This window comes from Panthera pardus, unplaced genomic scaffold, assembly GCF_024362965.1.
Source record: "Panthera pardus isolate Hobbes unplaced genomic scaffold, ASM2436296v1 HiC_scaffold_6, whole genome shotgun sequence".
NCBI lineage: Eukaryota > Metazoa > Chordata > Mammalia > Carnivora > Felidae > Panthera > Panthera pardus.
The window spans coordinates 124,384,437-124,408,645 of NW_026526991.1; the positions used below are offsets into that span (position 1 = coordinate 124,384,437).

Consider the following 24,209-nt stretch of genomic DNA (forward strand, 5'->3'; position numbering starts at 1 on the left):
AGCCTGCTTGGGATTCGTTCTCTCCCTCCCTCTCTCTCCCCCTCCCCCACTCATTCACGTGTGTGCGCACACACTCTCTCAACATAAATAAATACACTTAAAAAAACAACAACAACCAAAGAGCTATTTGTATGTCAGTAAGTCATGTCTTGGCTTACTACTTTCCTGGTGGCTGCTTCCTACCTAATTTTTTTCCTTATGACCCAGCCTGATCCCTTGATCCCTTCCAGGTCACAGCGCTTAATCCTGAGCAAGCATTAGAATCCCTTGGGAACTGTTTCCACAATGCACACGCCCAGCGCTCTGACGCTAACGACACATTTGACTCTGAAATCTTTCATTGAGATTTCTAGACTGGACTCCTTAAACACATCCGGCTTAGTGAAGGAAAATTACTGGAAATAAGACCTTGAAAAGAGTAAATAACATTCTTCGGCATGTTTCTCACCTTGGTGAACCAGTAAACACCATCAAATGAATCAGCAAGGGATTGCCAGACGATCTTTGATTTTTTTCCCCACAAGTGGCTAATACGTAACGGGGCATTCTGACCGACCATGTGGTTTTCTTCATTGCTACGGCTCTCCTTATAATTGTCTGAAAGATTAAAGGAGGACCTCAATTCCTCATTCTTCTTGGTATCAAATGACTATAAGCTAGAAATCACAACTGCAAAAACTCAACAGAGTTAATAATTCACTGTGAGAAATGCAAGTCTAAAAATTATTTTTAAGTGGCTCAGATCTTGATACAAATGAAAAACACTGAGGTAGGCCATAACACAGTACATTTTTCAATTTAGCTCTGCTTTAGAAATTTTTTTTAATGTTTATTTATTTTTGACAGAGAGAGAGAGACAGAGCATGAGCGGGGAAGGGGCAGAGAGAGGGAGACACAGAATCTGAAGCAGGCTCCAGGCTCTGAGCTGTCATCACAGAGCGTGACACGGGGCTTGAACCCACAGACCGTGAGATCATGACCTGAGCTGAAGTCAGACGCTCAACCGACTGAGCCACCCAGGTGCCCCAAATTTAGCTCTGTTTTTAAATGTGAGAGGTTAAAGGGTACAAGGAAAACCTAAAAGTCACAAATACATACTCATGCACACACACACATGCAAAAATGCTTGTGTGTGTATATCGACAGGTGTCACGAAACTAAGTACAAAGAACCCACCTGTTGTTGATATGCAATAGTTCATGTGTGTTTTACCCATCACACAAAGTATGCTAAGGAGTGAACCAGATTCTGGGTAACACTGATGAATTTAATCTCTAAAAGCCCCAAGCCTTTTGAACACTTTATAAATCCCTGACATGTCCTTAGGTGCAAGTAATCAAGGCCTTAGAAAGAAAGTCTTATACTTTGAAGAAATGGAATAATCTAAATGAAAATTCATACAGTGAAAATTGAAGAGAATTCATAATTGACATATTAGTTGAGTTGGTTAGATCAATTATGAAAATACATGAAATTTTCACGTATTATTTCATACACAGGAAGATACAGGAATCCCATTGACACATATGGGGGAAACGTACCTCTTTACTCCTTTAATATTCTAGAAAAAGATGTTTTTCTGATACATGTTAGCTTTTTAAAAATTTTCATTTAAATCCAAATTAGTTAACATGCAGTGGAATCATGGTTTCAGGAGGAGAATTTAGTGATTCGTCACTTACACGTAACACCCAGTGATGATCCCAACAAGTGCCCTCCTTCATGCCTATCACCCATTTAGCCCGTCCCCCACCAAACACCTCTCCAGCACCCCCCAGTTTGTTCTCTGCATTTAAGAGTCTCTTACGGGGGCGCCTGGGTGGCTCAGTTGGTTAGGCGACCGACTTTGGCTAAGGTCATGATCTCACAGTTCGTGAGTTGAAGCCCTGCGTCAGGCTCTGCGCTGACAGCTCAGAGCCTGGAGCCTACTTCCGATTCTGTGTCTCCCCTCTCTCTACCCCTCCCCTGCTCACGCTCTGCATCTCTCGGTCTCTCAATAATAAATAAACGTTAAAAAACATCTAAAACAAAAAAGAGTCTCTTACGGTTTGCCTCCCTCTCTCTTTTTATCCTATTTTTCCTTCCCTTCCCCTATGTTTCTTAAATTCCACATGTGAGTGAAATCATGTATTTGTCTTTCTCTGACTTATTTCTGTGCTGGTTTTTTAGTGTAAATCTATCTTCATGTTAAACATGGAAGCTACAAGAAAACAAAATTACATATGAAGCTAATTGTAACAGTCACCATCTACTGTGGGTTGAGTTATGATCCGCCCCCCTCCAAACCCGCATGTTGAAGACTTAAGCCCTGAGAGCTCAGGATGTGACTTTATTTGGAGATAGGGTCTTCGTAGAGGTAATTATGATAACATGAGGTCATCCAGATGAACCCTAATCCAACATGTCTGATCTGCTTGTAATGACAGAAAACAAACTATGGGTCGACAGAGGGAAGTGGGTCGGGGGATGGGCTATATGGGTGACGGGTGCTAAGGAGGCACGTGTGATGAACGCTGGGTGATGTAAGTGATGAATCACTTATGCTACTCCTGAAACCAATACTGCACTGTATCTTCACTAAAATTTAAATTTTAAAAAAATGGGGGGGGGGGGACAAAAGGGAGGCGGGGAAAATATGGAGACTGACCCAAAAGGGGGAGAAACTGCATGAACACGAAGACAGCCACCTATAAGCCAGGGAGAGGCAGGAACAGGTCCTTCCTTCACAGCCTCAGAAGGAAGGACAAGTTCATAGTCTTGGCCTCCGGAACTGTGAGACAATAGATTTCTGTTGTTGAAGCCGCCTCGTTTGTGGTACGTAGTTACAAAAACTCTAGCAAAGGAATACACCACCTGCAGTATTTTTCTTTCAAATGAACAGTTAGCTTGTTTGGTTTGGTTGGGGGCGGGGGGCGGGGGTTGTTTTTGTTTTTTAAAGGTGGTTGGCCATTTAGCAATTTTATTTTTTTTTAATTTTTATTTAAAATTTTTTTAATATTTACTTTTGAGAGAGAGAGAGAGACAGAGACAGAGCATGAATGGGGGAGGGGCAGAGAGAGAGGGAGACACAGAATCCGAAGCAGGCTCCAGGCTCTGAGCTGGCAGCACAGAGCCCGACGTGGGGCTCGAACTCATGAACGGGGAGATCATGACCTGAGCCGAAGTCAGACTGAACTGACTGAGCCACCCAGGTGCCCCCCATTTACCAATTTTCAAATACAGCACCCTGACCACAGAGAAATCATGAATCTTTCCATGGGAGTGAGACCTCTAAAGGGGAGTAAACCCTCAAGCTTCCACCTATAGGAGAAAGAAGACCCTGGCTTCGAGAAAATACTACTTTCCAGGAAAGAAAAACTGGTGAGGTCCCGGTGCCCAGACTCTCAGCCAGGATGGAGAAGGGAAAGCAGAGTTAAGGCAACGTGTCCTGGTCAGAAGCCAGTCAAGCTGTCCCCCGGTGACTCAACACCAGGTATGAAGTAAAAGAAGGAGGGGACGCTGGAACGTTTTACAGACACCAACGACATAAGGGAATCATGAAGGGCCCTGAGCCAAGACAATTCTCTAAAACTTGATGGCAGTTTGGGAGGGTTGACACGGACAGTGAGCTGGTGCAGGGGACAAGGACTCCCTGAAGGGCTCCATCTTCATTTTCCCTATCACGTAGCCACAGAAGACTCTATAAAAATGTTCCCCCCTCCTCCTGTGACTATTTTCCTATCCCTCCCGCCCCCCCTTATTGGTCAAACTCTAAAATAAGCACATGGAGAAAGGAAGCGTGATAAGATCTGAGGTAGAGGTGGGGGCTGGGTCACTTTACTCCATCTCGGGGTCTTCGTAATAAACACACATGCCTGGTCACGAATGTGGACTAATGATGCGACAGAATTGGAATAATTACTTGTTGAACTGAACCACAGCAAGTATTTTTGAGCCATAAGCCCAAATCTCAAAACGGACTTCCCTAGCATCTGATAACCATCAGACATGAAGCCTTCCAGAAACAAATCAATAGAGAAGCTGACAATAATTCCGTCCCTAAAAAGAGTGTCCCTTCGTGGGACCAGACTAGTATCTCAGGTATGGTGTCTATGAAGACCTAAGACACATGAATAATTAACCTTAAGCTAAGTAAGTGATCTTAAGTGGTACTTCTAAACGTTCAACTGAAAGACACAGTTTTTGCAAATTCAGTATTTAATGAAATTCCATTTTCTTAGGCATACTAGTTACTCCATATCAGATCACTTGTAAATTCTCGATTAATCTCCTGGGGTTACTTCAGTCTAGGACTTCCAAGACTACAGACATTGGCCAAAAAGAGGATGGATAATAACAGCAGAAAATGGGGCATAAGTGGAAAGTATATTATAATTTGAAACATCTGAGGGTCAAAGAAACTAAAAACACCTGCAGAAATAATTCTCGGTTTTAAAATTATATATTTGTATCAATAGGAAAAAAACATCCAAAGATAAAAATGCCTCAATCCACAAAACCATTTTAATAATTAGAGATCTTAATTGAACCTAGTTCACACAGGAGGTGTTCCAAATACATGACCACAGTCTGAGAATGGGGCAGATTTCATAGCTAATCATGCCCTTGTTCTCCCACAAAACCTACATCAAGAAAGACGTCTTAAAGCTAATTGTATAAAGTACGAAAATCTAAATTTTGTTTTAATACTTTCTAAAATGCCTCCTAAAAAAAAAAAAGTGAAACATTCATGGCTGTATATAGATTGACACGGTAGAAAGAACAAGGGAATTCTTTCCTAAAAAGCTCTGTATTTTTCTACTGATATATTTAAGACGAGTTCTTAAGAGGTCTCAGAACAGGTCCTATCCTTCACAAAACCTAGGTGAATGCCTAATAAGATAGAAAGACCTTTACAGGAAATCACAGTGGCAATAAATCTCCCACGTTATTATTTATAGTTGTGTTTGTGACGAATACAGCATAACAAGGCAACAAGCCAGTATTTAAGGGCTGAAAGATTTATCCAGCCTTAAACATATCAGTCTGCGCAGGCCTGGAGTCTGTAATCATTATCACAATTTAATCTGCCTTTGCAAAACAAAACTAAAAAATAGGCTGTGTGTCTCTGTGATTAATCATTCGCATTTAAAGCCAATCTGAACTAATAAAAGGTCCAAAAAAGCGGCACCCAGAACATGGTACTGGAAGAGATGGAATTTGTTTAGAATACCATGTTCTGGAAGTGTCATGCAACCTTCTGTTAAATATTTGGTTCATTCCATTTTGTCATCCTGATTTGTATTCTGGAAGCCCTTGGAAGCGACAGGATTATTTTGTTACAACCACAACATATGTTGGCGAGAGCACAATCCCAGATCGGTTGCAGAGTTCTCCCTCGTGAGCCCCCAAAGAATAATGGCACTTGAAAATTCCAAAAAAAGACTTGCTGATTCCTAAGGCTGAAGTCTCCGCACAAAAGACCCCAGTTGGCACAGCCAGGGTGACCTGTGAAAATCAGCAGTGGAAACGGTTTGTGGGTCCTGGCCATACACGGCAGGGCCTATAGCAGAGCTCAGATGACGGCGTTGCTCTCAATGAAAGTTGCCATGCTGTGGAGTCGTCCAAATAAAGCAAACTGGCAGGCATCCGCTGAGCATTTGGTGTTCATCTTAGGAATACTGCCAGGTACATAAATGTAGCCAGGGAGAACACATGTCTTTAAGAAAATGAAGAAATTAAAAAAGGAAGGAAGGAAGGAAGGAAGGAAGGAAGGAAGGAAGGAAGGGAGCACACAGAAGAGAAGTGACTGGGCTCGAGAGAAGGACTAACACTGCCCTCTCCACCCCCCCGTGAGCTGCTTTAACTTTGATGACCAGCGCTCATTTGCAGATGTACATAGCTTCCCTGACCTTGGCAGTATCGAGGAATTTATACAGTTAGCGGTTCTTGCACAATCTCTTGAAAAGAACAGCACAAACGTTCTATCCTTCGATGCCAGGCAGGCCTTGTTACTCTTCTCCACCTATTTTTCTTCCAGTAAATTAATTTACTCGCTTAGGTTCTGGTGCTAAAATAAACTACTCATTCTTCTTTTCTCCTCCTCCTTTGACAACAGACCCCTGGGATTTCTTTCTTTTCTTTTCTTTTTCTTTCTTTCTTTCTTTCTTTCTTTCTTTCTTTCTTTCTTTCTTTCTTTCTGTTTCTTTCTTTCTTTCTTTTCTTTCTCTTTCTTTCTTTTTCTTTCTTTCTTTTCTTTCTTTCTTTCTCTCTTTCCTTCTTTTCTTTCTTTCTTTCTTTCTTTCTTTCTCTCTCTCTCTGTGATGAAGTTGGAAGGAAAGAGCTACATTATATGACAACTTAATTATCTTAATAGACTATAACTTTAAGCAAGGCCCTACACATCAAGAATCTTAAGAATGGTAGCTTTGCTGGCCTTGTTATGATGATGAATAAAGTTCTTTTATCAACATATCTGTTCACAACACAGAGCCAGAGTACAAAGAGTTTTTCCCTGAGTTGAAGACAACCTCGGTATCGTAATAATCTCAATAAATCCAAGATAACTGCAGCTTTATATATTAAATACCATTTAGTACATAAATAATTTGAACAATAATCTTCATTAATTCTAATTAGGGTGCCTAGAAGGCATGTTTAACACTTTCTGCCTCTTAACAAATTAAAACTAAAATGCCTGTTTATGAAGCAACAGCCTAAGGAACTAAAAAACCATTTCTAACGGACCTGCTGTAAAGCCAGGTGTTGTATATGGACCTGGAATTACCCAGATTCACAATAAGAATGATTCATGGGCCTGTATCAGCCTCAGCTAAACCTCAAAGTGGACCAGCATGATGCTGCAGGTGATTTCGGACTTAAGTTCACGGCCAAGTGTATTCAAAACAAGAAGAAGAAAAAGAGGACTTTCAGGATTCTAAGTGTGTGTTCTAAGTGTGTGTGGGAGAAAGGAAACATTCCCAGCACTACTTTTCCACTTGGCATTACTCATACAGGAGGCAGAGTGTGCTGAATGGTGGCACAAACTGGAACTCAGCAATTTTTGATGCAAGAAATAAGGGAATAAAGCTGGTTTGTTGCATCATGATGTCCAGGGGATGTTTACAATGCTGAAGACATCCTCACCTTCCTGTGGGGAAGGAAGTTAAAAGCAGACTAACTTTGTATGTGTTCTCCAGTCAAGACACCGGTAGAAATCTTTCCACGTGTCTTCCTTAGCTGAAAGAAGAAAGCACTTGTCATTCAATTTGATTTACTCATGGCTTTTGTTACAAGGAGATGTAGCCTATCCAAAAAAAGCAAGAATCTGGGGTCAGCTACCTGGATTCAAAATCTGACTCCAACCCTACCTGTCATGTGACTGTGGACAAGTTACTTAACCTCTCTGTGCCTCAAACAGAGGTGCAGAAAGAATACGCGGTAAACAATGAAATAATAGATAACTATTAATATCACCTAACTATTATGATTTCCTCTGCCATGCTCTACTTCTTATCCAGGTTTTAACTGATGTTCTCAATGGCCTATAGTATTTATAAATAATAATACGCTCTTCAATAGTACTTTCTAGCTACCAGCTACAGTTCTAAGCAATTGGCAAGTTTGAACTCATGCAATCCTTTCAACTAACTTTGGAAGTCGGCACTATTTCCCTGGTAAAAAGGCTGGGGAATAGAAAGATTAAGCTGCTTGTCCAAGGGCCAACTAGTAAATGGCAGAGCCGGAATTGAGACTGAGCAGCCTGGCTTCAGACTCTAGTCCTTTCACAGCGACCCCTAACCACTCACCTCCTTCTTGAAAAGAAACCATTTTAAGTAAGTCTCCTGATACAATATACATCAAAGAGAACTATGGAAATTTTAAGTGCGGTATACTGTGAACATATATTGCATATATGTAACATTTCCGCTGCAGCATAAAGGAGTAAGACCACAGTTAAAAAACACCACAATTAACTTTCCCTCCAACTAATGGTTTTAGGAAATATGAGGAAGAACAAGGTCTGTCTTTGAAATGCTTGACAGATAAGGTGAGCTCGGCCATCACTTCACAACAAGCTTATATAGAGTAGAAATCATAGCGACCTCGGTTCCCACAGCACCTGGAAAAGCCTACCAATATATGAAACATGTAGCCAACAACCCATGGGCAGTGGCCATGCTGCAATGCTGATCAGGGCTCCGCCCCTCTCCCAGAGCCCCTGCATAAAACTGATGTCCGGGGGGAAATTAACTAAGTTAAAGAAGGAAGTCGTCCTCCAATCCCGACTCTGAAATATCACTGACCTCAAACAGGCTGATGATGTGAAGGACCAGAAGACTGTTCAGTTGGTTAACTTAAGGTCAACTGATGAACTAACAACCGGGAATCTTTATCTATGACTGTGAAATTCTTTCATGGTCCCTGTTATCCTGCTTCAGGACCTAAAGCAGAAACCCATCTATAAGCAACTTTTCCTTAAGACTAAGGATCCTTCTTACAAAATAACTTTAGTTAGAGCACCACGAACAAATGATGGGTACAAAATATACAACAAAAAGTTTGGAAAAATAAAATAAAACCATGGGTGAAGGCCTCTCAGCCTTCTACTTTGTAGACTTATCTTCATGTTCACGTTCTACCGCATTCCAGTATGTTTCAACATGTTCCAACAAACGGTTAGCAGACAATTTTCATCAAACAGCCACAGGGCTAAAATCCAGCATGGGTAAGTTGTGACTTAGTCATCAGGGAAAGGGCTATTCATACCACTGGCACAAGAATGACTAAAAGGAAAAACATTGACAATACGAAGTGTTGGCAAGGCCGTGAAACAGTTGACACTGTTCCCCACTACTTGTGGGAGTGCAGACTGGCTCAACCACTCTGGAAAACTGGCTTGTAGTGTGTACTTAAATTAAACACATACGTTCACGTGGCCCACCATCCCACTCTACTGATCAAACAAAAATGCACGCGTGCACATACCAAAGGTAGATACCAGAACATGTACGCGGCCATACTCTCAATAACCCCAACAGGAAATAACCCAATGTCCAGCAATAGTAAAGTAGAGAAGCAATTGTGCTATATTTAAACAGTGGAGTGCGATACGGCAAAGAAGATTCACCGTTTATTGCAACACACAACACAGACGAATATAACCATCGTAAAGCTGAGTGAAAGAATTCAGATATAAATGATTCTATTTATATAAAACTCCAAAAACAGGCCACAGGAACTTATGGTATAAAAAGAAGAAGTAATGGGCTAGCTTTAGTAAGGAAGAAGGGAATAATGGTTGAGAAGGGTCAAAAGGGGGAGTTCAGGTGCTGGTGATATTGATTTCTTGACCTGGGTGATAGCCACATGGGGACTTACTCTGTGAAATCTCATCAGACTGAACACTTATGATTTGTGCATTTGGGGGCATTTTTGTTACAGATCAGTAAGAATGTTTACTTTAAGAGTAAATAAATAAATAAATACATAAAATAGGCCTGTTTTCGTGCCCCCTTATATACATACCTGTATTACTCTGTTATGGCTGCCGTAACAGAGCACCAGAGAGGGAGAGGCTTACACAACAGGAATCTATTTTCTCACAGTTCTGGAGGCTGGAAGTTCATGATCATAACGCTGGCAGGGTGGGTTTCTGGTGGGGCTTCTCTCCTTGGCTTGCAGATGGCTATCTTCTCACTATGTCCTCACGTGGCTATTTTACTGTGCGTGCACATTCTTGGTATCTCTTTCTTATAAGGCTGCCAGTGCTGTAGGATTATGGACCTGCTCTTATATGACCTCATCTAACCTTGTTATCATCCCCTTATAGACCCCCCCAAACACAATTAACATAGGAATTGGGGGGAGATACAACTCCGTTCAGAGCCAAGTCTATGCTATTCTGTCAGTTATTTATTTTTGAAATTTTTAATATATTTATTATACAAAATTTTCATTTCCAAACTCTGAAACTTTCTGAAGTACCTAGTGGTTACCAAATAGTTAAAAAGTCTTTACAAATAATATAATATTTTTTAAAAATGTAATTCTAAGGTTTCAAAGTTATATGGAAATGATTTTTAGTTCAAGGGCAGGAATATGATCTAACTGTAAGATATTTTTAAATAGATCCCACTTGTAGTGATTTACCAATTATACATATGCCCCAGCCACAGACAGGTAAGTAACATACATGGACACAAGTCACTTGTTTTAACAAAACATCTACTTATGATAAAAAGAACACATTTAAAAGATGTTCTTTCAGGTGATTTAATAATCTAACATCTACCATGCATTTCTTCAAACACTCTGATGAAATCATCTCTATTAAATATCTAGTTCTATCAAGGTAACGTTTGCTTATTTTCAAATGGCAGCAAAATATGAATGCTGTTTTGAACAGAATAGAGATTAAATTATCGAAGGAAAACTAGGTTTTAACTCAGCATTCTGGCCACAGACACTGGTTTTCCTTCTGTGATGGAAGGAAGTCGGCACTTCAGGGTCCTTGAAATCATTACCTGTGTAATCATCACCCCAAACCCATGCCATGGCACACACCTCATTCTAGGACTCAGGAAGATGGGTTTTATTTTCTTTCAAAGAGATGCCCCTTTAGGATAGAGGGGTTTTTGGGGGGGGCGGGAGGGGGGTTGTTGTTGTTTTGTTTTGCTTTATTTTGTCTTGTCTTCTTAAATGCCCACATAAGTTTTGGCAATATAGATCTAAATTTACATTAAGTAGTTTAACAACTCTCTTTATAATCTTTGTGTTTCAAGCACAGAATCTCACACACATCACCAGGAACGCAAAAGCGAAAGGAAGTTATCGTGAAGAAAAGCAAATCGCAGTTAATTTATATGCAGTGTGGCAATCACCCCTTAATGAATGAAGTTAACGAATGAAATTCTCAAAGCACCATGAAAGAGAAATCCACGGCCAGGGGCAACTGGAAAGTGAAGTCCAACCATTGTCTCACAATGACATTTTTAACAGGACGAAGACGAGCAACAGAGGACTCGGTTTACTCTTCATTTCTGCCCACAACGCGGCATTCACTTCAAACATCAGTTTCTCTTCCCATGCAATCTCGACAACCTGCCTGTCGCTTTGTGTGGCTTTGCCACAACTACCACGTGTTCTAAGAAGCTTATTTTTTTTCTGCTTCGGACGTCCGGCCCCGAGATAATGACTCACAGTTGTGGCTTCTCACTCCTCTGGTTCAGTCTCCTTGTCCCAGAGGCAGAATCGAGATGGATGCTTGAAATGGAAAAGGCCTTGGGTGACTTTCTGTGCACTGACTCACCTAAGCTAAGCAACTATTTCTCAGGCCCTTCATTTATTCTTAGGACCATGGCGCCTGGATTCTGCCAACGCACACACCTTTGGCTCCTCTTGGGCCCTTCCCGGCTCCTTCTTTCTGACACCGTTAAAACACAGCTCTGTTTTTCTTTCTAAATGTTTCTTAGCAAAATAGCCCCATTCTTTCCTAACCAACTCTTGTTCTAACTTCCTGCAACCGAAACAATTCTTAACTGGCACAGACCAGAACCAAGATTTTTCCCGTTGCATGTGAGTTACTCAGACATACCTTTGGCATAGCTGACATTGCAGAGAGGGAACTGGGGGCCAAAGAGGGATCATCCTTTGTCTGTGTCGCGAAAGTGTAAGGAGGCAGCAACCAGCCAAGAACAGAATCCCCAGTGGTGCGGCAGGTGGACAAACGGAAGCCCAAGTGCTACTAACCGTGGGGGGACGTGTCGGAGCAGGGGCGCAAGAAGCAACGGGAAAAGTGGCCACCAAGAGAAATGGAGGTGTTCCGGTTGACCGCCATTATCTGGGGGGAAAGACCTGTGGCCGACATATTCCTCGGAGCACAAGGGCCAGATACTGGGAGTCCTTCAGCCACGGAATCAGGTTCTGTCTAGCACTGTCCTTCCCAATTTCTTTTCCACCGAGAAGCGTTAGTCGCATGAAGATACACACTCATCTACACCTGGCAAGACTTTAGTCTAGACACACAACCTACTGCCCTCGGAGATAGGGCTGCCTGTGTTCTTGCTCTGGCAGTTAAAATCCTTTCTGTTAGCACGTGTGAACGTTTTCTATGTTAAAGATGTGGACACTCACTGTCTAGGGGACAGTTGCAAACAGCTGGACAGGAATACCCCACATAGCACCTGAAATAAAAGCTACGTCTCCAAAGGCAGTTCAAGTTATGCCGCAAAGATATCATATGCTTTATTTAACCTTAGAAGCCTCAGTCGTTCCAAGACCAAGAACAGTTTCCTCTTTAGTTAATCCAATTCCCAACAGGGAAGAGGAAAACTCAAGCTAGGGGAACACCGGTATTTCAAGTTCATAGTTGGCAACACGGATGCCCACAACAGGAGATTCCCTCCCCCAGCCGAAAAAAAAACGCCCAAAGCCATAATCATTTCTGCTGGAGTTCACTCATTCTGTTACGAAGAAATCCTCTGTAGTGAATTTTACACTTGTCTTTCCCCAACTTGCCAGGAAAGGGTGGAATTACTACGTGATCTCACTTAAAATTTAAATATTTTAAGTATCACATGAAACTGCACGCTTTTCACTTTAACTGCAAGTAAGTACCATAGCACCACATACATCTTAAGGGTAATGGTATAAAAATCACCTTCAAAAAATTAAATTCATTTGAATCTACCTCTGTGAACCAGAAATTTAAGAGCTCTCTTACCTGACGAACAAAACTATTTGAGGTAGTGTCCGAGGAAGTGCTCCCATCGGATCCTTTAAATCGGTTTTTCCTTCTAGCTCCTCTTCCATATGACTACAAAAGAAAGGGAAAAAAAAAAAAAAAAGATAAATGAGATTATTGTTAGACCTTCTTCACCAAAATCTAGGCCTACTTCTAGAAAGGGGTCAAAAACCGAAACAAAATATAAATTGCCATCATGTGGGCATCATTAGAAAATGACACTGGAATCACAAGTATCGATTTCAAAATGGTGAGTTTATAGGGAAAAGAGGTTTCCAGACAAAGGGTTCAATAACGTGCGAATTAAAACAACTTATGTGATCTGTTAGCATATCTGTCATCTGGAGGCAAAGCCATTGAAGATAAAAACGTTTAAAAGCAAGGATTTCGGTGCAGGAGAGACCGAAGAAGCTACAACAGCAAGGTGAGAGAAAAGGTGATGCGTCGACAGATTGTGCATAATGAAATGCTGTTTCCAGCAGCCCAGTGGTGCGGGCTTCCATTTCAGCTGTTTTTCATGTTTTAATCTGTAACTCCATAGGTACTTGTAAGAACTGCATATGGTGGCTGAAGAACATCGTGCAGTATGAATTCTGCTGGCCCTGAAACTTATTTATATACATATATATGTATATATAGAAGTTTCTATACAGGTCCAGAGGGAACACGGAGGAAACACGGTGCCAGCTCCTCCTGTGATCAATGGATGTAGAGACTGCTTTTGGAAGTGGTGAAATGGCTATAGACGAGGTGGAGAATTCGATGAAATTAAAAGTAGTTCATAAAAATGCCTGGCCCGTTATTGTCATGTTTGAATGGGATATGAAAATCTGGCTTTTTATCCACTTAGCGATTTTGCTGAGCACACAGGAAAAATCAGTTTTATAGAATCCTAACGATAATAAAACAAGCATTTCAGAACAGGGCGTTAAAAAGTGAGACAATTTGCTTCAATTGACAGGATCGAGCCAAGCCCGAACGTATGCAAATGAACTTGCTTTTCCTATTATGTCTACCGTTTGCATTCGGAGCACGGAGAATAAACTATGCATCAATCTCTGTTTAATTCCAGGCAAAGATAACGTCGTTGCAAATATTGAACATTAACATACAATCGAAAAGTAGCTCAAGGCTGAGCTTTACAGTTCAATGCACACAGGTTGGAACCCTGCTAGAGCAGAAAGTGAGCCAGTGTCTTAACTTCTCCAAACAACAGGCTTCTCTTCCTTTAAAAGGGGATATTAACACTCACCTCACCGGGTTAAGTATTAAATGAAATAACAGGTTTAGAGCATTTAGTATGAGACCTAGCATATGGCACAGGGTCAGAAGAATAGTTTAAAACTGACATACTTATTTTAAGAAGTAATATACGTAGTATAAAAAGTAATATCACACACAGACTGGAAGAGTGGGGAAAAGGTGGGGTAAGGTATATAACATTTAGAATGATGAGACTCAAAGAGGCTTCATTAGTTCATCAGAATTTACAAAAGTTACTTTTAAAAAAAATCAGTGTGTTCAGGTCTTGAAAATACTGCTTTGTGATATTGGACACACACATATGTTTTTAATTAAAAAGAGAAATATCCCATAAACCATGGTATATGTAGCACTTAGGCGAACTGAAATCTACTACAAACATTTGTGTTATGACTAAGTTACAGGACTTTGCAATCAGTGAGACGGTGGTATAATCTTAAAGCAAGAATTTTTCTTAAAGATGTTTGTTCTCTTTCAAGCATCTACGGGATTTGTATAATACAAATGTGTTTCCATGGCATTTAATTAACTCTCAGCTTCATAAAAGGAAAGACAACCTAGGCTGGGCTTTCACAATGTATTATACAACGTTCTCCTCACTCAGCAGCTTATTCTTCTTACTTATGTAAACATTATTCAGTAAACTGTTGAAAAATAACATTCTTTCAAGAGCGTTCTTCCTTTTCCAATTATTATACAAAGGTTTGGACAGAAGTGTCTTTCTTCCAAAGCCTAAGAACACTAAAATAAAGCATGAGAAGTTCTTTAAATAATGTGTATGTATGTGTGTGTGTGTGTGTGTGTATACATATATATATATATATACATATATGTATACACACATATATATATATATTTCCATACAGAAAAATATATATATTTCCATACAGAAAAAGACTTATTACCTTTGAAAGATTTTTATTAAAGGCCTAACATGTTTCTTTGGGGGTTGGGGAACAAATCTATGTTAAATTTTCTTTTTTTTTTTAAACACACTATTTGTCTTCATGAGGAGCATACAATCATCTTTGAGAACAAAGTCAAAATATAACCTTACTCCATCATGATGTGTCCTTCCAGTACCATTTTGAAATGGGTGGAAAGTGAGTCTGAAATTCTATCATGGTCATTTGCTTCAGATTTTTTTCAGGATAAATATGTTTTACTATTCAGCTGCTTTGGTGTGTAAGCTTTTTCGTGGTTGCTCATAAATGCACAACAGGCACTGTGAAAACCACACAATATTTCAGACATTCTGTCCCAGAGGAGGAGACCGTTCTCTGCAAGAAATCAGATACCTTTAAAAAGTGTTTAATTGTATCTGCATGTTAATTTTTCTGGGCCCCTACGAACACTGTTCATAAACATAACTTCAGGTGCACTTGGCTACCTATGCTATATATATTTAAGCATATATGTTAGATTATCAGTTTTCAACTGTACTAAGGCACAGTTTGCACACTAAAACAAAAACAAAAACAAAACCAACTAAACAACAACAACAAAAAACTGTGGCCCATCGAAGCCCATGCAAACTGGTGATAGTTTTAAAGTATATATACTTTCCTCTTCACTTAAATTTAAGGGGAATGCTTTATTCAAAGTATTAACTTGTTCATTTCTTAATAGTGTTATAGCAAATCCTTATTCATTATGTATCAAATTTATTAAAAGCTAAAATAAGCAGATATGCGTAATTACACCTCTATTCTGTCCTTTTACTAACTATAGCAATCATTTCTCTCCTATAGTCTCCTTTTTAATTTTTAACGTTTCTTGTAACAATACCCAAGATCAAGAGGAAAACAAATTAAAGCATCTTTTGGAAAGCTAATATAGTCCATTTCGATGTACTTTAAAAAATGTTAGTGAAAATTTATACTACCATTACAAAGCAAAGTTTCCTTTGATCCAATGAATATTTAAAATTAAGTCCATCTTGCTGAAATTACTTGCTCTTTAGTTACTCTAAATCCTTGAAAATGGAGACTAGAGCATTTCATCTGCAGGAATTATTAAGAAGAAGAAGAGGAGGAGGAGGAGGAGGAGGAGGAGGAGGAGGAGGAGGAGGAGGAGGAGGAAGAAGAAGAAGAAGAAGAAGAAGAAGAAGAAGAAGAAGAAGAAGAGGAGGAAGAAGAAGAAGAAAGTAAAGGCCAAATCTTCCCAAAACAAAGGAAGGCAAGAAAGATTAATCAAATATTTACTTGCCTCCACCTGGAAAAGAAGTATATAGTTTTCTTAGTTCAGGGGCTACTGCAAATGTAGCTTCTTTAGGACAAATGGCTTTTCTAAATTTTTTTTTTTAGCAACACTAAATATATGAACACCCAATATATAAAATGATTCATAATCAGAGTCACCCAAGTGTCAGGACACCAAAGGGAGAGGAGAAAGGGAGTCTGTGTTTGGCCAGAGTACAAAGTGTAACCCATAATACTCTCCCTGACACGTGCAGACCCCTAAATCCTTCTTGGAACACAGCCTGAAAAAGTCACTCATTTCCACTCACTGCCTGTTAGTTATGTGAAGCTTACTAAAAACAAATTGTTGTCACCACAGCAAAAAGGAGAAAAAGAAAACTGTAAACTTAAACTCCTTTACTTCTCCTAAAACATCAACCAAGCTAAGTCAGATTTCAGAAACTAGAAAAAAATTCTAGAAATTTCCACAAGTATATAAATGACTTATTAAAATGATATCCAACAGTCACGATGATGTCAAATATCAGCTCTGTGTAAATGAATGTCTTCTCTGATACTAAATGACTTTGAAAATTGGACTGGAGTTTTAAATGTTCATATTTCACAGATCACTGAAACCTAATTCTGTATGGTTGAAATAGACAATAGTAGTTAATTTTAGAAGTTGCCAGTTAACTGTAGATTTGAGCCCACCCGTGCACACACAGTTGGCTTGGCAGGCCCTGGGGACAGCTTCAAGAATGATGCCGCTTCTGTGGTTGATAGATAGGGTGACCGTTCTCCTCCCTGCAGACTGCTCCTCGTCAGCATAATGCTGATACCTGAAATTAAGTTTCCATCTCTCTCGATTAGCATTCATTGAGATTTATCCCTCTGAACCGCAGACAAACTAAGCAAAAATGATCCAGAGAGAAATCAGACATTAAATCTCCTCATTTACTGATAGCTTAGTACGAACAAGACTGTCAGATCCTTTACGAGGAGTAAAGTAATGGAGATTACCTCCCTAGGAAAAAGGAAGGAGACCGTAAGTTCTTTTCTGTATGGATCAGTTTACACAAAGGACTCCAGAGGCAGCCTAAAGAGAACTGCGTTGGGGATCGGGAGGTAGACAAGGAAGGAGGGACAAGGCCAGACGGCAGAGAAATGTCTAGTGGGGAAGTTCAGGGGCAGGGAGGGCAGGAGAAGATCAACCTTGCCCTCTTCGTAAGCAGCCTCCAGCCAGGCCTGGAAAGAACTCTAAGGCAGCCTCGGCTACTGGTGGTGGTGTCATAATTAATTCTAACTCCGCGTAGCTGTGACAGTAAGCGTATGCTGAGTGTGTCATTTGTAGGACAGTGACTACTGCTGCAGCCACACAGGGAAGGGTGCCACCACCCATTACGGGGTTAACACATTTTGCTCAGCTCTTCCTGAAAGGACTAAAGCTACGTCACTGCAATTCAACGGAATCAAATCCAGCAACAGGTACCAGAACGAAAATACCAATCAGGAGGAAAGGGGTGGGGGGCCCGGAGGGGAAGGTTTTAGCAAAACGTGACGCACGAGACCCACGGTCATTCCTTCCGGAGACTGTGAAAAGACTAAGCTCTACCTCGGACCTAAAAGTGTTTCTGGAAAACCACACGGACGTGGTTCGAGAGCCCCAGGAGAAAGGCCGCTGCCCTTTTCAGATAAAGCTCCTTGCTACGGTGATTCAGGATGTTGCCACTATCAGCTGGTATTACTACAACATGCTTGAAAAGCATCTGGCAAACTCCGCTGGGGTGGAACCAGCTGGGTCTTGTTGCTAGGAGCAAAACAAACAGGACCTCTGGTTACTGTCTGTTCGTTTTCAGGTGTGGCTGGAGGTGCCGGTTACAATCTCTTTCGGGCAGAAAGCGCTGACATACCCGTCTTGTTTCTTGCCCGTCTCCTCCGTCTCTATCCTATTCTCAGTCCCTTTCACCTGCTTCCCATCCCCCCAGTCATCACACACCATCGAGTCCACTCCCCTGAGATTTACCAGTGCCACATTTTAGACTAATGCTGCCCGACAGAAATATAATGCAAGCCCGTGTCGTTGGAACGTTCTAGTAGCCACACGAGAAAGGCAAACAACAAGGGAAATCAATGGCAATGCTGTGTCTTATTTACACCAATATATCCAAATGGTTACCACTGCAACATGTTATCAATATAAAAATGATTAATGAGACATATATTCTTTATTTCGTATCAAGTCTCTGGAATCTGGTGTGCATTTGACTTGTAGAGCACATCTCAGTTCAGGCTACGCGTGGCTGGGGGCTATAGTCGTAGACAATGCAGATTTGAAGCTTTGGAGGCAGAATACTAGATTGGCGCCCGACTTTGGAGGAGGTCCAAGTTTGCAGTGACGCTGTTCGGCAGGTTACCCAAAAAGCGATGCCATTTGCTTCCATCAGAACTTACAACCCGTAGTTAGACTGCCAACCCTCTTCTCATGTAAGAAACTTATTCGTGTTGTTTATGTGCTGCACTGAAAGGGTTGGGGTGTAGGAGGGGTGCCCCATCCCTCCCTCGACAGGATTATTAACATAAAAAAGGAGAATGGGAAGTCTGTGAATCTAAATCTTCTGTTCATACAGAACTTGTAATAAAATCCAGAGGTAAAAAAAAAGAAAAAAGGATTCTTAAAACCAGTGATTGCTTAGACACACCATTTGCAAGTGAAAATCCCATTTCTAAGTAGATTTACTATTACTCAGTATCACAAAAAAAGGGGGACGCTCCTGAGACAGCCTGCCCCCCCCCTTTTTAGGCGGTTTTACTGCTGTCCTGTCCTGCCCAGTGAATAGATGCCAAGTTTTCACAGCCCTCTGATCCTACGATGCCATGATTTATTAGAAATAAAAGAAGCATGGCAAAGTTTCCCTCAAATACCCGAGGTGATAGACACACAATTCAAGGAAAACTGCTTTCATTTTTGGAAGGTAGAGAAAGCAACGAGACGGATGTGGACACAGTTGAATATTTATACCTCCAACCTGCTTGTAATATCCTTTCCTCCCTTCTTCCTCCCTCTCGTATATTTATCCACTCACTAGCCAATTCCTGTGCATTGAATCTTTGAAGTGTCTCACGCACGGGCCTGTCGTATCCATTATCGTCTCTCTCTCTCTGTCTCTCTCTCTCTCTCTCTCTCTCTCTCTCTCTCTCTTTAGTTTAGGCCTTAATACCTCTTGTCCAGACTGTTATACCAATCTCCTGTCTGGCAGCTCCACCTCTGGACTCCTGAAACTCTAAAATACCTTCCAGAACATTCCTAGGTGTATCTTCTGAATGCGACTCCATGGTTGAACCCCTTCCATGGTTCTATCATTCATCACATGGCAGGTTCCAATGCCTCCAAAATGTGGCCTCAAATTGCCTTGTCAATCTGCTGCCGAACTCTGCCCAATCTGTACCTTTCCATACTCTCTTCAAGCTACACATGATCAGTATGTTACAAGACTTACAATTTTTGCGACTTTACCTCCTATATGGCTCCCACCATCTCTCTGAGAAACAATCTCGAGTCAAACCTCACCCACCCTTCGAAGCTCTTCTCAAAAGCCACCTCTTCTATGAAGTCCTTGCAGATTACTCCATATAGAACGTTTGTGATCTTTACTCCTCGGAAACCATAGAAGATTCAGTACCTCACTTAGAGTCCTGTACCATACAATTGCCACACATTTGTCACCCTTGAAGGCAGAAACGGTGTCTCCTCACATATGAATCATTTCATAACTGCAACTAACAACAATTTGTTGACTTACATTTAACGACATAAATCACTAAGTGAATTTAGTATTTCTTATCTGAATGTAGTCATGTTTTCTGTCAGCAGTAACTTTGATCTCCAGGAATTCAGGAACTCTATTTTTATCATAAGAGTGAAAACTTAAAAAAAAAAAAATCCCTAAAGGAAGATCAAAGAAAAAAAATGGCCTAAAAGTCCTTTCTTCTATCAAAATTCAAGACCTTCATCCAGAAATAAATGAGTTCTCGGAGTACATTTCTCACTGTCATCTAACCTGGTTAAGAGTCTAGATCAAATCAGGAGTTTAGAACAAATCTGACACGTGTTGGTAAGAATTCAGGTCCCCCAGCAGAAGCTAGATGGGAATGTGGGTGGTTAGCTATACGTCCCCTCTCTGGTTCAGCAGCCAAACAGCCCAAGGCCGACTAAAAGCTAGCTGTGCTACCCCTATGAAAGAAATGGATTTCTGATTACACAATTTGGTTTCCACATTTTTCTTCCATCTCAAAGTGAATTATGTGTTTTAAGTTAGCAAGGTTATTTCCCGGTAGCAAAAGAAAGTTCACTAAAGCTCCATGATTAAGCCAATGACACCGCCATTATTAACGGTATCAACAGAATCTCAGAGCCGTCAATTTCTATCCCCTATCAAAACAACAATGGCAACAAAACATTTGTAACCTTTATTACCGTGTCCTACTCCCTCCCACTGCTACAGGAAACAACACTCTAAGAACACGCTCTCTCTTGAGCATATATAAATATAAAAAACAGAAACGACATATTTATAAGTTTTTTTTAAGTACAGAAATATGTAACCACCACAAATTACAATCTAGCAAATGCAGGCTTGAAATCAACAAGCCCGTATCGCTAGGCAAAGAGACATTTCTCCAAAACGATGCTTGAAATGTAATCCTAACCTCCTCACATCGCTCGCCCAGCAGCCCACAGCTCGGAGTCTGAAGTCATCTCCCTGGCAGGATAAAAGTTGAGAGACTCCTTACCGCTGAGACCTGGAGGTGTCTGTAATCCAAACTGTACCTGCCAAAGCCTTACGTAAAAGCCACCACCTTATCATTGCCCAACGCCCACAACTGACATCTCCTATTTCACAACGAGCAGCGAACCGGAATTTTTCCAGAAACCGCTAATACTCATCGGAGAGGAAGGGGGTCCCGGGGCTCCCTGGAACGGCTAACATTTCAGGGCGGGCGGGGGGGGGGGGGGAGAAAAAATAAAAACTTTCGCGTCCCCAACTCTCTCAAGAGAAAGAAAGAGGGGTGCAGGCAGACGGCGGCAAGCGGCGCGAGGGGAGCTGAGCCGTCAAGGCGGCAGAACGCCCCAGGTGCGGGGGCGGGGGCGGGGGGGGGGGTCCCGGCTGCGCCCGGTGCCCGGGGCCCAGCGCCCCACGCCCCTGCGCACCCCTACCGCCTCCCACGCTGCCTCCCCACCCCAGCTCCGAGCACGCCCGGAAGGGTCGGGGGGAGCCGAGCCCCTCCCGCCCACCCGGACTCACGATCTTGAGCAGGTCCAGTCCGCTCGCCTGGTTCATGTCTATCCATGTGCCTCTCCCGGGAAGGGGCGAGGAGGGCAGCCCCAGCAGCCCCGGGGGCAGCCTCTGAAGACTCGGAGGTCTCTCCCCCCCGCCCCTTCGCACTCGCTTTTCGGAAGCAGAGAAAAATGGAAGCCGCGCCAGAGCCGGGGACCGGCGGAAAGGGGCAGGGTCCCCCGGCGCCGGGAAGGGAGAAGTGGGTGGCAAAGGGCGAGGGGAGAGGAGGCGGCGGAGGAGCCCGGGCGGGAGGGGAGCGGCGAGGCGAGGGAGCCCGGCGGAGGAGGCGCCGGGAGAGCCGGGGGGTCGGCGCCCGGAATGCTCACAAAGAAAGGAGAAGGCGCGGCGCCGTCGCTACCTGTGCGGCCGCTCCGAGCGCCCCCGCGGGAGCCGCGTTCTCCAGCAGTTCCATCTGGATCTCCTGCGCCACCGCCGCCGCCGCCGCTGTGGGAGGCGACTTGGACATGTCGCTTTGGACCATTGGCGAAAAGTCGGCGCGGAGCTAGCAGCCGGCCCCTGGCGGCGGGTCCCCTCCTCCGCTCCCCCGTTCCGCCCCCCCCCCCTCCCCTGCCGTCCGCTCCGCGCGCTCCCCGCGCTCCCCGCTCCGGGGGGCCGCCCGGGGCTCGGCGCCGCGCTCGCCGCGCTCTCAGGGCGCGGGACGGGGCCGGGCCATTTTGAAAAGCGAGACGCGGGGCGGCGGGGCGGCCGGGCAGGGCGAGCGCGGAGCGGCGGGGACGGGGACGCGAGCCGCGGGCGCCCGGGGGAGCTCCTCGGCGGGAGGGAGGGAGGGAGGGAGGGAGGCAGCGCGGGGAGCGCGAGCCCAGGGGGAGGCGCGTCGGAAAGCGAGAGTGACAAGGCAGCCGGGCGCCGAAAAGTTCCCCGCGGGAGGCGCGGGCCGCGTGGGCTCCGGCCCGGCCGCTGCGCGTCGCCGTGGCACGCGCGCTGGAAAGTTTTCAAAGCCACGAAAGCGAGGCCTTGCGCCCGGGAGCCTCGTCGCTCGGGCCGCCGCGCCCGGCTCTCCGCCCCTCCTGCTCCGCGACCACCTCGCGGGAAGCCGGGCAGCCCGCGGGCCGGAGCGAGGTCGCTGGCGGCAGAGGCCGCCCGGGCTCCGGTCCGAAGCTGCACGTCTGCGATCTGGGGAGGCCTCCGGCGCCCCCCCACCCCCCAGGGGGCGAGCGTCTGCGGAGGACGTCCCGTCGGCAGTGGAAGGCACTCGATGGTGGCAGTAACGCGGTGGCAGAAGAGACGCGGGGGCTGATGACCTGGGAAGTGCGGTCTCGCCGGGATCTACAGCTGGCCTCGTCCGCCAGGTCCAAACCCCGGTCCCAAGTTTCTCCTTCCTGACCTCTGTTGGTTTTCATCTTTGCCAAACAGCACTGCTTTCCTCCCAGATTGGGCTTGTGCTTCCAAAGTTGAGAAGTCTTCGTATCACGTGTTGGACAACAGGGGCACTTCTTTACTGCTCTGAATTCTGGATAAAGAGGGTAGTGGACCCAGCAAGAACGTTTCACCCGCAGCCCCCCATTTAGATCCTCCTGATAGGATTCATTTTTCCATCCGAGGGCGCCTCGCATTTCCACAACTGTTACTACAGCGAAATTCAATAGAACAAGGTTTCCAGGCATCGGTATTGTTTTGTAAAAATACAAGGTATGAAGTTTAGTGTACTGAAATCTATATTTTACGGAAATATACTGCAGTAGGTAGGCTTCAACTGCCTTTTAAATTATCGTGGGATACAGTACTTGTTCCTCTCAAACACAGCTTAAACCTGTCTCCATTATGCACTGATTTTAGTCAGGCTTAAAGAACAGGTTTTGGTATGGTTAAAAATGGAGGCATCTCCATAGTGTCACGGATTTTCCTCATCTTTGATGTTAAAGTGGTCATTTTTATTTGAATTTTACCGAATGTCAAATAGAAGCACCGAAATATTGGTCAGTACTTACCACTACTAACAATAATAATAATGTGACATTTCGAAACACAACAGACTGGGAGGCTGTTGGCTAGGATATGTGTGGGTGGCCCAGACACCCCTCTGTAGCCATGGCTGGGAGTCTCCCCAAAACCCCACCAGATAAGATTTGTGGGGGAAAAACAGCAGTTTTGTACATGTGCACGTGCATATGCATGCATGTGTATATGACAATAAATAAAAAAGATACTGTATTTAAAGTGTTGGAGTTATAGTGTATTTTAGTTTCATGATCTGCTGATGATATCACCTTCCTGGGTCTTTCATTTAACAAGTGTTCAGTTTTCGTGAGAGAGTGTTAAAATTTCAGGGAGAACATTAAGTCCGGTTTTTCATTAGACTGTAAGCTCTATGTGGGGAGGTAGGAGCCACCCTTATTCATTAAGGCACACTCAGATTGTGGCAGGCTACCCGGAGTTCTTTGAATATTCAGTCAATAAAGTTGAATCAAGCTTCTATTCTGTGCTACTGGGAGAACACAGACAACAAAAATCCAGGTCTCTTGGGGCTTACGGTGTAGTTAATAAGCACTGAGAAACCTATCAATACTTGTTGAATGAAGGAAGAAGGATGAATTCTAACATGGTTTTTAAAAACCACCACTCTGATGAAACTCGGTGTTTTCCCAAGACATTTGTGTGACTTCTTATAGAATTATCTGTATGTTCACTTTCAGTTATGACCATTTGGGAAATCGAACTTTATCTTTTATTACATTTTAAAAG

The 24,209-nt window shown here is 43.2% G+C and overlaps 1 protein-coding gene across 6 annotated transcripts in view; it reads right to left on the reverse strand.

The window, feature by feature from the left end:
- Positions 1–22,033, reverse strand: part of CACNB2 (calcium voltage-gated channel auxiliary subunit beta 2) — a 386,015-nt gene extending 363,982 nt beyond the window's left edge. For 2 of the 6 annotated variants that reach the window (XM_019460630.2, XM_019460627.2), the window contains exons 1-2: positions 21,865–22,032; positions 12,704–12,796 (exon numbers count right to left, since the gene is read on the reverse strand). In XM_019460630.2, the coding sequence (XP_019316175.1) occupies positions 12,704–12,796; positions 21,865–21,987 (216 nt within the window). In that variant the 5' untranslated portion in view covers positions 21,988–22,032. Of the gene's footprint in view, positions 1–12,703; positions 12,797–21,473; positions 21,575–21,864 lie in introns of those variants that run through there. The other 4 variants (XM_019460628.2, XM_019460633.2, XM_019460637.2 and 1 more) reach the window with 4 other exon arrangements.
- Positions 22,034–24,209: the final 2,176 nt, after the last annotated feature.